The 15854-nt window shown below is 38.0% G+C and overlaps 1 protein-coding gene across 1 annotated transcript in view; it reads left to right on the forward strand.

The window, feature by feature from the left end:
• Positions 1-3416, forward strand: part of LOC137618908 (THAP domain-containing protein 2-like) — a 35304-nt gene extending 31888 nt beyond the window's left edge. The window contains exon 3 of the mRNA XM_068349110.1: positions 3333-3416. Coding sequence (XP_068205211.1) covers positions 3333-3416 — 84 coding nt within the window. The remainder of the gene's footprint in view (positions 1-3332) is intronic.
• The last annotated feature ends 12438 nt before the right edge of the window (positions 3417-15854 follow it).

Below are 15854 nucleotides of genomic sequence, written 5' to 3' on the forward strand. Positions count from 1 at the left end.
TGGGCCACAACAGGGGAAACAGCCCAGCGAGGAAAGGAAACAAGGAAAAATAAAATACTTTAAGAGGAGCAACAACATTAAGATAAACATTTCCAACATAAACTATAAAAAACTTTAACAAAAGAAGACGAAAAGAAAATAGATAGAATAGTGTGCCCGAGTGTACCCTCAAACAAGAGAACGCCAACCCAAGACAGTGGAAGACCATGGTACATAGGCTATGGCACTACCAAAGACTAAAGAATAATGGTTTAATTTTGATTTTATATAAACTATAAAAAGACTTATGTCCGCCTGTTCAACAAAAAAAACATTTGCTGCAAATTTGAACTTTTGAAGTTCTACTGAATCAACTACCCGATTAGGAAGATCGTTCCACAACTTGGCCACAGCTGGAATAAAACTTCCAGAATACCGAGTAGTATCGAACCTCGTGATGGAGAAGCGATTCAGAAACTCCAGATCTACATTCAGGAGATGGAATCGATGCAAAGAGAGTAGCATCGTCTGCATATGTAACAAACTTGTTTTCGAGGCCAGACTACATGTCATGTTTCTATAAGATGAAAAGTAATGAGCCAAGAACACTAAATACCACATTCCTATACACACTTTGGTGCCCATCAACTAGAACTCTTTGTAATCTATTAATTAAAATATTCATAATGATGTCATGTAAAGATCCATCTACTATGAGTTTCAATACAAGTGGCTCATGATTAAATATGACGAATGAAACATATATTATACAATAATTATTCTTTTAACCTAAGGTCAGGAGTAGTGTAATATCAGAGTGAGAGTGGGGTTATATAGTTATAAGAGAGGGCAAGTAGGTGATATGAGTAACTCTGCAGGCTGAACAAGGGACAAATTTCGTCACAGAGAAAGAATTCGCCATGAGATATATTAGATATTCTCAACCCTCATTTCTAAAGGGTTTTCAATAATAGTAACGGGAACCCAACGAAGCACGATTGTATGTTTATGTTACCCTTGAAGATAAATAAAACTTGATCAGGCTCTTTCCATAAATTTGATTTCTTTATCTGCCACTATTTATGTAAATTATTACTAATTCTTTCTATATGATATAAAATATTCCATTCAAAGATATCAAAAATAGTTATAAAAACCAAAAAGAATTTCTAAAAGGTCAAAAAGCGCAAACTCCTCTAAATACATCATTATGTTGATAAAATATCTTTCCTTCTGATGCAAACTCGTAATATTAAGTGAAAGTTCACTGAGATTGGGGGAAGCTTTTCTTGCTCCATCAGTAATTAAAGAAGTAAAGAAACTGAAAGATGGAATACAAACGTGAAAACTTTATTCTCGTTGTATATAATGAAGATTAATTAAAGCAAATTTTCTATAGAATTTACAGAAAATAGAACTCGAAACACTTTTTCTTCGTTTTCTGTCTTGACTTTCGAGGAGGACTAAATCAAATCTAATTCTATATCATCCCTTTATCTATGTCTATATGATATAATAGTTGCACTTTTAATCCTTCTTATTCTATAATGAACTTTTATCTTTTTCTAATGAGGTTTGAGGGGAAGCAGGAAGATCTGCCCTTCTATTCTGTAGTAATATATCATAAAAACAGTTATATTTACGAAAACTCTCTCTCCAAATATTTAATATTAGATTTAGAGGGAGAGAGAAAAGACCGCTAGTTGTAAAAAGCTATAGAAATTATAGATTCTATTCTTCCTTATTTACAGTGGCAATTTAGTTAGAGAGAGAGAGAGAGAGAGAGAGAGAGAGAGAGAGAGAGAGAGAGAGAGAGAGAGAGAGAGAGAGAGAGAGAGAGAGAGAGAGCAAATGGTTCTGTTCGATATTTCTGTTTTTTCCGTAGGTTCTGAATGATGCTTAAATAAGTACCAACAGTATTCTTGCAGCTCCAGGTAAAACCGATTCCAAAGAAAATCTTACGGTCTAGCATGAAAAATTAAATACATACAAAAGAATTAGGTGGCATTCATTGCTTGTAACAATCAACAATTCTAGGTAATCACACCTATAAATAGGTACAGAAATGTTAGTAATTACAAGCTAAAATTAATGAGGTAATCAAATTAAGGAGTTATATAAACACAAATCAGTCAGTTTAAACATCCAATGCTGCATTACCATTAGGAACAGAAAGCAACACAGTGACCCCTTTTACTAATCATTAGTATTTTGCATAGCTAAAACGCCCATGCCAGAGCTCAAGAACTCCTTCAGGGTAGAACTTTCTGGCTAAAAATGCTTGGTTATAGAATTGCCTTTGTTCGTTAAAGGATGCCACAAATATTTCTCCTAATACATCTCTTTGCCTATCAAAGTAGGGACTTGATCATTCTCCAAAATGGCCAGTGTACGAGTTTTATGGGCGACTTGACCAAATGCTACGAATGAATTTACAAAGGTCCAGAATTTCATGATTCCAGAAGTCAACGGTGTCTAATCTAGTTCGAAGGAAAACTAAAATTTAGAATTTGAATAATGAGTAGGAAATGATTCCAGGAAAACCTTCAAGCTCCTACTTCCGAATTCCTGGCTTGGAGAAGTAGAGCTCCAGCACTTTCACATTCAACAAACCTGAGAGATGTAACAAACACTGTTTGCTATCCATACACACGTTTCTTAGAGATAAAGTTTTGATTTGTTTTATAACTTGAAGGGCAGCATTGAAATAAGTTTATATCTATTATGAAAAAATCTCACATTAGAGCTGTTACCATAAATATCTCTATCCGACAAGAATTAAGTGATTCCTTTTGCAATGATGTAAGTCAAAATATGATTTACAAAGTAGCTAGACAAAAATATCTCAACCATATTCTATCAAAGAGGAAATTTAAAGTATTGAGCTTGCAACTTATTATATCATCCTGAAATCGCAACACTATCTGTAGCCTACCTAGATATTTATATACGTGAATCAGTCGGACACAGTTAATTGATCATCTCTCGATGATACCTTCCGAAACCTCCTCCATATTGCGAAATCCTTTGTGATTCATTGCTTATCATAAAGAAAACCAGATTTAACTGGGAACTATATTTTGGCTTGATTCCAATTCAAGTAATTTAAGGTCGTGGAAACAATTGGGTTCCTTCTTTCAGTGTATGATGTGTCTCCAATTGATATAATTGTAAGGAATAATATCTATTTTGAAGTATAAGAAAACCTTAAGATTCTTTTTGAATGAAACCTCTCGCCTACATCGATGTGGTCATTTACTACAAATCGGCTTTACTATTAGTAATAAATGTAAATTATCTCTTTTTGTTGTTTGCAATTGGTTTTATACTGAATCTCTTTTCTTTCCTCTCAGTGTCTAGAAATCTTCAAGTTGACTCCAGGGGGAAACTTAATGCCTCTTATTTCGACTTACATCATTGCAAAAGGAATCACTTAACTCCTGTCGGTTAAAGATATCTATATCAACAGCTCTAATGTGAACTTATTTATTATTAAATATAAACTTATCCCAATGCTGCCCTTCAAGATATAAATGATTATAACTTTATCTCTAAGAGACGTGTGTATGGTTAGCAAACAGTGTTTGTTACATCTCTCAGGTTTATTGAATGTGGGAATGTTGGCGCTCTACTTCTCCAATCCAGGAATTCGGAAATCGGAGTGGGGAGGTTTTCCTGGAATCATTTCCCACACATTAATTTAACTTTTATTTTTTAGTGGTCCTTCAAACCGGATTTGACACCATTGATTTATGGAATCATGAGATTTGAAACTTTGTAAAATCAATCGTAACCTTTCGCAAATTCATCTGGTCATGTCGTCCATAAAACTCGCACAATGGCCATTTTGGAGAATGATTAAATCCCTACTTTGATAGGCAAAGAGATGTATTAGGACATAATATTTGTGGTATCCTTTAACAAACAAAGGCAAATCTATAACCAAGCATTTTTAGCCAGAAAGTTCTACTCTGAAGGGGTTCTTGAGCTCTAGTATGTGCGTTTTACCTCTGCAAAATACCAATGGTTAGTAAAAGGAGTCAACGTGTTTCTTTCTGTTCCAAACGGTGATGCGACATTGGATGTTTAAACTGACTGGTTTGTGTTTAAGTAACTCGTTAATTTACTTACCTCATTAATTTAAGCTTGTAAATACTTACCTTTCTGTTGATTTTAACAACCAATGAAGGCCAGTTATTTCTTATATATGTATTTAATTTTTCATGCCAGTTTGGTGTGAATTGGTAATAGTGACTACTGGTGCTTGTAAGCTTGCTTGACAACATTGAGTCTCTAACACTGTACCGGCTTGGCCAACACCTTGCCACTACTTTAAGCCGAATAAAGCCAACGTTCCAGCAACTGTGTTTGGTATTCCATAATTTATTCGGCTTAATATTCACCATGCACAAGTTTCTGACGCCCAGCCCGATTGACGTGGACCCAGAATCAGCTGATACGGAGGACAAAAGGATTATGTGGCATGATAGCTTTGAGGCATTCTGTGCGGCCATCAACCCGGACTTAAATCCAGATAAGTTGGCCTTGTTTCTTGCTCACATATCTTGTAAACTGTTAAAGATAATTAAAAGTGCCACCACATATGCCACTGCCATGAGCCTGTTGAAGGCTAGATTTGTGAAACAAAAAAGAGAGGTGTTTGCCATATACAAATTAGCCACTTGCAAGCAACAGACTGGCGAGACTCTAGATGCTTTTTTGGATAGCCTCAAAAGTCTGGCCTCGGAATATAGCTTCAAAGATTGTACAGCCGCTCAGGCTGAAGAACTGGCCATCAGAGATTCATACATCACGGGTATGGTATCTAATGCAATCCAACAGAGACTGTTAGAGAGCTTATCCTTGGACTTATCCCCAGCTGTGAAACAAGCCCGTGCACTGGAAATGGCTCTACTGCATTCGGCGTCTTATGCAAGTGAAACCAATACCACAGTGGCAGCATAAATAGATGAACAGGCAAAACCCAAAATGAATCCCAACAGTTTTCTGATCGAAATGAGTGACTCCCCGAATCCAAGTGAGTGTGCTGCTGCCGTCAGCAGTCGGAGGGGCTTCTTTTGTGGAGGATCCTTACTCCCAGAGCCCACTGCCCAGCCAAGAAAGGTCATTATGCTCGTGTCTGCAAGTCACAAAGAAAACAATGGAACAATAATGGTGAATCAACTAACTCAAATCTTGTAGCTGGAATAGTCTCAGACAACCTCCCACAGTCCATCCCTGCTTCCATAACAGGGGCCGCTGTCGCTGCAACTTCTCCTGCACTACCAAGTGTTTAGAGAACTGTACTACCTGTAGAACTGAATAGAGGCTAGGCCTTGGACAGGCTGGTCGACCCTGGAGAATTTAAAAGCTTTATAGATGCCAAAGTGGCTAGGGCTATGAACTCAGTGACTCGTTCTTCAGCCTGCAGCATAACCATGGCTAATGCTAAACAGACAATGAAATTTAACAATTGTTGCAATTACGATTTAACCGTAAGTGGAAGAGTATACCCTGAGTTCTGTCTGCACTTGATGGATGATTGCGTGGCTCCAGTCGTTTTGGGACATAACTTCCTACAGTTACACAAGCAAGTCTGCGTAGACATTGGTGGGACGCTCCGCCTTTGGAGCTAAGCATCCAGTAATCTTGTGCTCTGATTGTGGCTCAAATTGAACCGCCAGCCATCTTCGACAATCTGACAGTCGACTGTTACCCGATACAGGTGAAATCCAGAAGTTATTCCAAAGAGGACTCCGATTTCATCAACAAAAAAGTAAAAAGGCTGCTAGAGACGGGCATCATCACACCGAGTCGCAGTTCGTTGAGAGCTCAAGTAGTAGTTATCGATCAGTGTGATAAGAAAAGATTGGTCATAGATTACTCTCAAACCATAAACAGATTCACCAACCTAATTGCTTATCCTGTTCCAGGGATCACCGAGATGATTGAGAAAATTTCTACTTACCGCTACTTCAGCTCCATAGACTTGAGGGTAGCATATCATCAAATATCATTGAACATGGCTGATCGGAAATTCACGGCGTTCGAATCAGATGTAAGGCTGTTCGAATTCACGGGTTTGCCTTTTGGAGTAATCAACGGGGCTACCTGCTTTCAGCAAGTTCTCAACAAAATTATTGGTAAGGAGCAACTAGAGGGTATGTTCGCCTACATAGATGACATCATGGTCTGCGGTCACACACGTGAAGAACCCGACAGAAATCTGAAATGCTTTCAAGAAACGGCATTGAAGTATGGACTTACCATAAATGACAATAAAAGTGTTTATGCTCAAACATCAATCTCAATTTTGGGCCATGTAGTGAAGGATCACCAAGTCCTACCTGACCTGGAGAGAATGCATCCGTTGCTGGAGATAGACCCTCCGGACAGTACCCCTAGTCTCAAAAGAACATTAAGACTCTTATCCCACTATGCGAAGTGGGTACCGAACTTCTCCCAGAAAATTTGATCGTTAGTCGAAGTGAAAACTTTCCTGATGGCCAAATTCGCAGAACAAGCACTCGAAGAACTAGAAACTGAAATATCTCGAGCTTCACTTGCTGCTATGGATGACAAAGCTATCTTTGTAGTCGAAACAGATGCCTCTGCTGACGCTGTTGCAGCCTCATTGACATAAGAAGGAAAACCGGTGGCCTTTTTTCTCGTGCGCTCTCAGAATTGGAGAAACGACAATCGGCAGTGGAACGCGAAGTATGTGCTATCCTGGAAGCCATCAAGAAATGGCGACACTTTCTGCTAGGACGTAAATTTAGACTCATAACTGATCAGCAATCGGTGCGTTTCATGTTTGACACCAAGAACCATGGCAAAATCAAGAATGAAAATATAATGCGGTGGAGTCTGGAACCGAGTTGTTTCAACTTCAACATCACATACAGACTTGGATCAAAGAACCAAGTAGCAGACGCTTTCTCTCATGCCTCGGGATGTGTGGCTTCACTTACCTGTACTCAAAGAGACAAGCTGACTCAGCTTCAAGAGCACCTGTGTCATCCAGGAATCAGAAGGATGACCCACATCATAAGACAGAGAAACTTACCCTTTACCATTGAAGAAGCTCAGACTGTCATACGTAAATGTCAAACCTGTGATAAGATCGAACCTAAGTTCTCCTAAGAGACAGGAACATTGATAAAAGCTACCAGGCCATTAAACCATCTGGCTATCGACTTCCAAGGTCCGATGCCATCCACCACAAAGACCAGGTACATTCTCAACATAAGCAACGAGTACAGCAGATTTCCGTTCGCCTTTGCAACAGAAGACACCTCAGCGAGTACCACCATTAAATGTTTGTCTACTCTCTTTTCAGTTTTGGGCCTGCCCCAGTACATTCATTCAGACAGGGACCTGCTTTCGGGTCGTCAGTGTACCAAAAGTTCCTTCATTATCATGGAGTGGCTACAAGCTACTTGTCTGCATTTAACCCCCGTGGCAATGGCTAGATTGAGAGAGCCAATGGAACTTTGTGGCGCACTATAAGGCTAGCTCTTGCTTCTCTCTCCCTCCATATAGAAATGTGGGAGGCTGTCTTGGATCAAGCATTACACAGCATGAGGTCCCTTCTGTACGTCGCTACAAACTAAACATCACATGAGGGCATGTTCCTGCACCCCAGGAAAGCAATATACGGGCAGGCGGCTCCATCGTGGATGAAAGAAAATGAGCAAGCTCTTCTGAAGAAAACAGTTAGGAAATCCAAGTACGAACCAGATGTCGAGGAAGTTAGACTCCTGCATGTCAACCTACAATGGGTTCGTGTTACGTACCAAAACGGCAAGGAATCCACTGTGTCAACTCGTCACCTGGCTCCTGCAGCTAAAGTATTCAGTCCAAACACGTAAAACGATAAAGGAGGCGTCATATCTTCAACATGCGAGAAAATGGTAAGACTCCCATCAATCAAGGAACCCCCTCTCCCACCTGGAGACCCCAGCCAGAGAACGGAAAGAAGTCGAGTGGATACAGAACAAGTCCAGGGGAGGGAGCTTGCAACTGAACCGCAACAAACCACAGAACCGCCCAACCCAGGAAAAGCACCGTGAAAAGGAACACCTGCAGAAACGCCAACCTCCGAGATGCTCCAACGCACAAGTCGCACTAGGCGCTCTCCTGGCTATCTCTCAGATTTTGTCATAGATGAGCGGGAGTAGTAAGGGTAGTAAGAGTCCTTATGTCAATGTGTTCGTTATGACTTAGTAGTTATAAGGCCCATTTTTATCAATGTATTTTTCATGTAAGTGAGATGACTTCAGTTATCGAATAAAATAAGTACTAATGAGTTTGGAATGTGAATATGAAATTTGTAGTGTCAATAAGGTGAGCTTTGTAATGAAAATGCTATGTAAGAATAATTATTGCAATTGCTGTGAAATCTGATTGAATTCATGTTTTGTTATGATGCGAATGTGTACTGGGCACAGTGTAAAATCCGGACGTCGGATGCCGTCCGGGAGAATAGAAAACCCCTTGTATCACCGGTAAATGCGCCATAATACACCGCTTTTTTGACACTGGTAATTTTCACCGATACTTTCTGTTATTTCATGAATAAATGTTCGAAAAATATGGATTTATTTTCATTTTATTGAGAATAATCTTAATCGGACGTCAACATTACACTATGAACTAAGTGATATTCTCAATAACATGAAAATAAACCAATATTTTTTCGAACATTTATTCATAAAATAACAGAAAGTATCAGTGAACATTACCAGTCACAAAAAAGAGGTGTATTTTCGCGTCTTTCCCGGTGATACAAGCGATTTTCTATTCTCCCGGACGGCATCCGACGTCCGGATTTTACACTGTGCCTGTGTACTGTACTGTATATTCTTCTCAGTAGGGGTAAATGTGGTGTGAATTGGTAACTGTGACTGGTGGTGTTTGTGTGCTTGCTTGGCAACATTGAGTCTCTAACACTGTACCGGCTTGGCCAACACCTTGCCTCAACTTTAAGCAGAATAAAGCCAACGTTCCAGCAACTGTGTTTGGTATTCCACAGCCAGACTGTAGGATTTTCTTTGGAATTGGTTTTACCTGCAGCATCATTCAGAACCTACGGAAATAACAAAAATAGCGAATAGAGCCATTTACTGTTTATAATCTTCCTATCTATTGTCTCTCGCCTTTATTGACTTAATTGCTTTTTTTTTCTCTCTCTCTCTCTCTCTCTCTCTCTCTCTCTCTCTCTCTCTCTCTCTCTCTCTCTCTCTCAATCTAACTAAATTGCCACTGTAGATAAGGAAGATAAGAATCTGTAATTTCTATAGTTTTCCACTACTCGATAACTTTTCTCTCTCCCCCTAAATCTATTAATCAAAATCTGAGATAGTTTTCGTAAGTATAATTGTTTTTATGAAATCTTACAACAGAATAGAAGAGCAGATCTTCCTATTTCCCATCAAACCCAATTAGAAAAAGACCCAAACTCATTATAGAATAAGTAGGATTAAATATGCAGCATTTATCAACATATAGACTTAGATAAAGGAATGATAAAGAAATAGATTTCATTTAGTCCCCCTTGAAAGTCAAGACAAAAAATAAAAAAAAAACTGTGTTGCGAGTTCATTTCGGCAAAATCTATAGAAAATTGCATTAATTAATCTTCATTATACTCAACGAAAATAAAGTTTTCACGTTTGTATTATATCATTCATTTTTTTTACTTATCAATTACTGATGGAACAGGAAAGGCTTCCCCCAATCTCGGTGAACGTTTGCTTGATATTACGAATTCCAGAGGGAAAGACATACTGATGTATTTTAAAAGAGTTTTGGCTTTTTGACCTATTAAGAATTTGTTTTTGTTTTCATAAACGTTTTTGATATTATTGAATGGAAATTTTTTATATCATATGGGAAGAATTATTAATCATTTACATAAATAATGGTAGAAAAAGAAATCTAATTTTTGGAAAGAGCCTGATTAAGTTTATGCTGCTTGAAGTGTAATAGTGTATTCATGCTCCTTTATGTACTTAAAAATCATATTAACTGTTATTGGAAACCCTTAAATAGAAGGGTTTAAAATATTACAAACATCTATGACAAACTCGTTCCTCGTGAAGAGACTCGTTGCAAATTCAGTCAGCTGAGTTACCTATATCACCATCTTGCCATCCATCTCCTACATCCATGTAACCCTACTACTCTTACTCTGATACTACACTACTCCTGACCTTACGGTAAAAGAATAATTTTTGTTTAACATTTATCGCATTCGTCATACTTAACCATGATAATCATGAGCCACTTGTATTGAAACCAAAAGTCGATGGATCTGAACATGGCCACATTGTTGATATTCTGAGTAATAGATTGTAAAGAGTTGTTGTTGATGGGCACCATAGTGAGTATAGGAATGTGGTATTTAGTGTTCCTCAGGGCAGTGTTCTTGGCTCATTACTTTTCATCTTAAATACACATGATGGGTAGTTTAGCCTCGAAAACAAGTTTGTTACATACACATATGATGCTACTCTCTTGTCATTAATTCCATCCCCTAAATGTAGATCTGGGGTTGGTGAATCCCTGAATGGAGATTTAGCTAAAATTAGTGCATGGTACAAATTATGGAATATGAAGTTGAATCCTACCAAAACTCAAAGTATGATTGTAAGTAGGTCAAAGACAGTGGCTTCTTAACACACGGTTCTCAGCATTGGTAATGTTTCTGGAACTCTGTATAGCTCTAAAAATTTTAGGTGTGATTCTCGACAGCAAATTTTCTTTTGAGAAACACAGTAGGTCAGTGTCTTCTTAAATTAGACCCCCAAAACTGGCTTATCAAGAAAGTCTTTTTAAATTTTCGGTGATCAATTTATTCTGAAGAAGTGTTTTGATTATTTCATTCTACCTGGTTTTAAGTATTGTTCTCCTGTTTGGTCTTCAGTTGCTGATTCTCATCTTAAGATGTTGGACAGGATCTCATGGTCTATCAAATTTCTTATTTCTGATCTCGATATTAATCTCTGGTACTGTCAATCAATTAATTCATTATGTAGGTTGCATAATATTTTCATAATTTTGACCATCCTTTTCATTCAGATCTTCTTGGACTGTTCCATCCTGTTCGTAATACTAGGCCTGAAGTTAATTCTAATAGTCAGACCTCCATCATGATGTTCAATACTACAAAATATTCCAGAAGTTTTCATTCAGCTATGACCAATTTGTGGAATGATCTTCCAAATCAGGTAGTTGAATCAGTACAACTTCAAAAGTTTACACTTGCAGCAAATGTTTTTATGTTGAACAGGCTGACATAAGTCTTTTTATAGTTTATAAAGGAAATATCTATTTTGATGTTACACATTTAAAATATTTCATTTTAATTGTTTATTATTTCTCCTAGCGTTTACCATTCCCTTATTTCATTTTCTCACTGGACTATTTTTCCTGTTGGAGCCCTTGGGCTTATAGTATCTTGCTTTTCCAGCTAGGTTTGTAGCTTAGCAAATAATAATAATAATAATAATAATAATAATAATAATAATAGTAATAATAATGGATATATGGAGTTCTCTTTGATGAGAGAGAGAGAGAGAGAGAGAGAGAGAGAGAGAGAGAGAGAGTATACCGATGGAGAATATTTCTAGGATTAAATAGAAAGTGATGGTTCTAACTTTCCTGAAAGGATCGACCAAAATCTATTTGCTTCATTGAGGCATCCAGCTCGGGATATCGGAACTTGTGTGAAATATCGTATTAAATTGATTAAACTTCTCTCTCAAATGAAAACAAATTATTCCCAAATGAAGAGGAAAATTGCAAAGAAATCAGTCTGCTGTATAACTTGAAATCTCTGCTTGAGCAGATCAGTGAACTCTGCATCAGTGCTGGCACTGACTGCGTCACCCTATTCCATTAATTAAAAGATACCTGTAAAATATTGCTGACTCTTCTTCCACAAACGAATTCTATGTACTTTTTTATTATTATCATCATTATCATTGAAGAGGTGATGGCCGATGTCAAATAGATTCTTTCGGCCAAATATCCTATGTTCGTATTATGAAGTGCGAAAAAATATGTGTATTTTCATATGCAAGAAAATCATCATTTTGGTAACCTTCTGTAGGGATATTTTGCAATTCAGATTAGCCCAATGTGCAATAGTTATCTGTTATTTAATATCATCGTAAAATGAATAAATATCCATTCCTCCGAGATAGACAAACTATTACTATAAATACTTTTTAGAATATTTATCTTATATTTTTTCTTAATTACGAATATTTTCCCTCCCCATTGAATTATACTTTAAGTTCATGGTAACTCGAAAAAACGTATTGTTTTTTGTCTTTGAGCTTTGGACATTTGGTTGCAAAATACATTTAAGGCTAACACCCCTCTCTCTCTCTCTCTCTCTCTCCTCTCTCTCTCTCTCTCTCTCTCTTTAAAAAGACCATCAAGAAAAGTTTAACGTGAAACTCAAACCATAATCAATAAAAGATGAAGGACCAGAGAGAGAGAGAGAGAGAGAGAGAGAGAGAGAAAGAAGAGAGAGAGAGAGAGAGAGAGAGAGAGAGAGAGAGAAAGAGAGAGAGATTTCTTCCCCGTTTTAACAGTTTTTCTATCTCTCCCTTTTCGTTGATTGTGGTTTCACCTTAGTTTTGTTGTTTCTAACTCTCCTCCTTACCTGTACTGTTTTTCCCCCTTCATCATCATTCATTATTCCGTCGCCTTTTGTCGTCTTCGCTTTCGTCTTTCATAACTGTGATTTTTGCTTCAGGAATCCCGAGTCTTTTGTTTTTTTCACAATGAATTCTTTTGTTCTGCGTTTATCAACATCGCTCATAGTTTTATTATGATTAATTATCCACTATTCTAATCCCCAGAGAGAGAGAGAGAGAGAGAGAGAGAGAGAGAGAGAGAGAGAGAGAGAGAGAGAGAGAGAGTGTACCAGATTTCTTAACAATCATAAGAGTGAATAGAGACTTTAAGTGTTCTTGTTTACTAAAGCAAAACATAATGAGGCTTTAGTAGTAACAGAAGGAGATTTTATTGAACGAGAGAAATTACGGAGTCAAGTGAAATAAATGTTCAAAAGGGAACATTAAAAAATACTGTAAAGTGAGATGTATTAGATCCCAAAATTATGTCTTATATAGACGCAATGAATTTCTTGTTATTGATATATGGATTAAAGGAAATAAACATTGATTCTTTAGTTATGATCACAGCAGCCATGATTGTTGTTTACTATCGTCGTCGGTTTAGTTTGATGAGGAATGTTTGTACATTCACACGAGGCGTTCCGTATCCGTTTACCCGAGCGCGGTTTTCATTGTTTACTCAGACTCTGTCACGTGAAGACCGAGTAAATTACGATAATTTTGACACTTTTAAAATGTTGGTTGATAACTGTGTTGATAAAATAAGTTATGCAACTTCATTACACTTCAATTAACCTCTCATATTTGGTGTCAACAACAAACCTAACTCTAATTTTTATGACTATACTATGAGGAAAAAGTCGAGGTTGTAGGTCACGAAACGAACAGGTACGATATAGGTTCTCGGTAACACAAGACATCAACCTGTTGGTTTGGGACGGATGGCTAATGGCCGTCAAACCGACCGAGGTTTCTTGGGAAGGAAGCCGGGCCAAACTCGGACGGCTGACGTCCAAGAGCCGACGTCTGCCTGACGGGTCGTGTGAACAGTTGCATTTGAATACACGTAAGAAACCTAGACGCCGCTTAAAGGCCGATTCACACGACCCGTTTTCTTTCCGACAGGCTGGGTTAAGGCTGATTCACACGACCCGTTTTCTTTCCGACAGGCTGGGTTGAGGCCGAATCACACGACCCGTTTTCTTTCCGTCAGGCTGGGTTAAGGCCGATTCACACAACCCGTTTTCTTTCCGTCAGGCTGGGTTAAGGCCGATTCACACGACCCGTTTTCTTTCCGACAGGCTGGGTTAAGGCCGAATCACACGACCCGTTTTCTTTCCGTCAGGCTGGGTTAAGGCCGATTCACACGACCCGTTTTCTTTCCGTCAGGCTGGGTTAAGGCCGATTCACACGACCCGTTTTCTTTCCGTCAAGCTGGGTGGTGGCTAACCACCGTCGAAATGTTGTACATTCACACGAGGCGTTCCGTATCCGTTTACCAGCACTCGGTTTTAATTGTTTACTTAGACTCTGTCACGTTAGGACCGAGTAAATTACGATAATTTTGACACTATGAGATGTTGGTTGATAACTGTGTTGATAAAATAAGTTATGCAACTTCATAATGCTTTGTGCACCATGCCAAGAAAAGTCCTTGTCAATGATCATGAAAATAATAAGTCATGAAATGAACATTTTTTTTAAGTAACATTTGAGAATTAAAAAAGAAATGGTTAAAAAAAATGCACAGATTTCTCACATTTTCTTGTTTAAACGAATTTCTCGTTAAAGGAGCCACTGGAAAAGGAATTCTTTTGGCAGTAAATACTTGTTACTTACTTCCAGGAACATTGCAAGGGATGTCTCGTCTAGTCCTTCTCCCTGGATCTGGAATTGGGCAGACTCTGGAAAAACACTGGAATGAGATAGCGAGTTTTACGGCTCTCTCTCTCTCTCTCTCTCTCTCTCTCTCTCTCTCTCTCTCTATATATATATATATATATATATACAAGGAGAGAGAGAGAGAGAGGAGAGAGGAGAGAAGAGAGAGAGAGAGAGAGAGAGAGAGAGAGAGAGAGAGAGAGAGAGAGGAAAAATTTTTTATCTCAAAACCATTATAGTAAAATGAATAATTTCACACTTTTCCATTAGGGTAATATCTGCTATTGTGTATATTTATTGACAAATCCGTCCGTTATGGGTGAAAGAAATCTGCTGGAATAAGTAGCGCCCAATAAAATACTTCATGGGTTCATATCAGTGACTTACTTGGAATTGATTGCATCCCTAATGATATATTGAATAGCAATTCCTTATATCAAGAATGTAATATCCTGACTTTCTATCTAAGGATTTAATGGCTCGATTCATTTCCTAAAATTATACAATTTTTGAAGAAAGGAGAAAAATTGAGAAAACTTAAAAATAAAAATGTATTGACCTCAAATCACATTCATTGTAGTATTTACTGATTATATAAGTTGAAGGATTTCTATATAGTTTTAAAGGTCAAAAAGTCATCCTGACAAGGACTTCAAGTAAGACTAAGCAAATGCAACTCTATAAAAGTGACTGGAAAACGCATTCATCCAGTATTCCAGACAACAGACAAAAGAAGTAATCTTCCAGTACTCCAGACAACAGACAAAAGAAGTAATCTTCCAGTATTCCAGACAACAGACAAAGGCTCTTCTGCCGTTGTGAGCATTGGCAAGGAGAGGATTTCCTCTGTATAAAGTTAGTGGTAAGAAGAAAAATAAAAGAAGTTTTGAGGTGACCAACACAATAAAGTTGGTATAAGAGACTTATGAGATGAATAGAGACGTGGTAAAGGACTGACACGGGGGGGGGGGGGGGGGTTGTCGCAGGGGTGGGAGTGTGGGGGTGTTAAAGGTGGGTGTCATTTTAAAAGGGAAGTCATTATCCATGAGAGAGAATCAGTTGTTGATTTTTGGTTTCCTGATCATAAAGTTCTATTTGGTTCTGAAGTCTCTCATTGTATTATAGAAGACACTATAGATGATATATGCACAGTATGGAGAGAGAGAGAGAGAGAGAGAGAGAGAGAGAGAGAGAGAGAGAGAGAGAGAATACAGGAAACAATTTCTACCCTAACTAGAATAATTCCTTTCTCCTTTCTTAAATTTTTCTCTTCCCTCTGAGCTAAACTGAATTTTCTTTTCTTCCCTCAAGGCTAGAATAGTGGATAGTACTAGATCACTG

Source organism: Palaemon carinicauda, chromosome 25 (genome assembly GCF_036898095.1).
Source record: "Palaemon carinicauda isolate YSFRI2023 chromosome 25, ASM3689809v2, whole genome shotgun sequence".
Taxonomy (NCBI): Eukaryota; Metazoa; Arthropoda; class Malacostraca; order Decapoda; family Palaemonidae; genus Palaemon; species Palaemon carinicauda.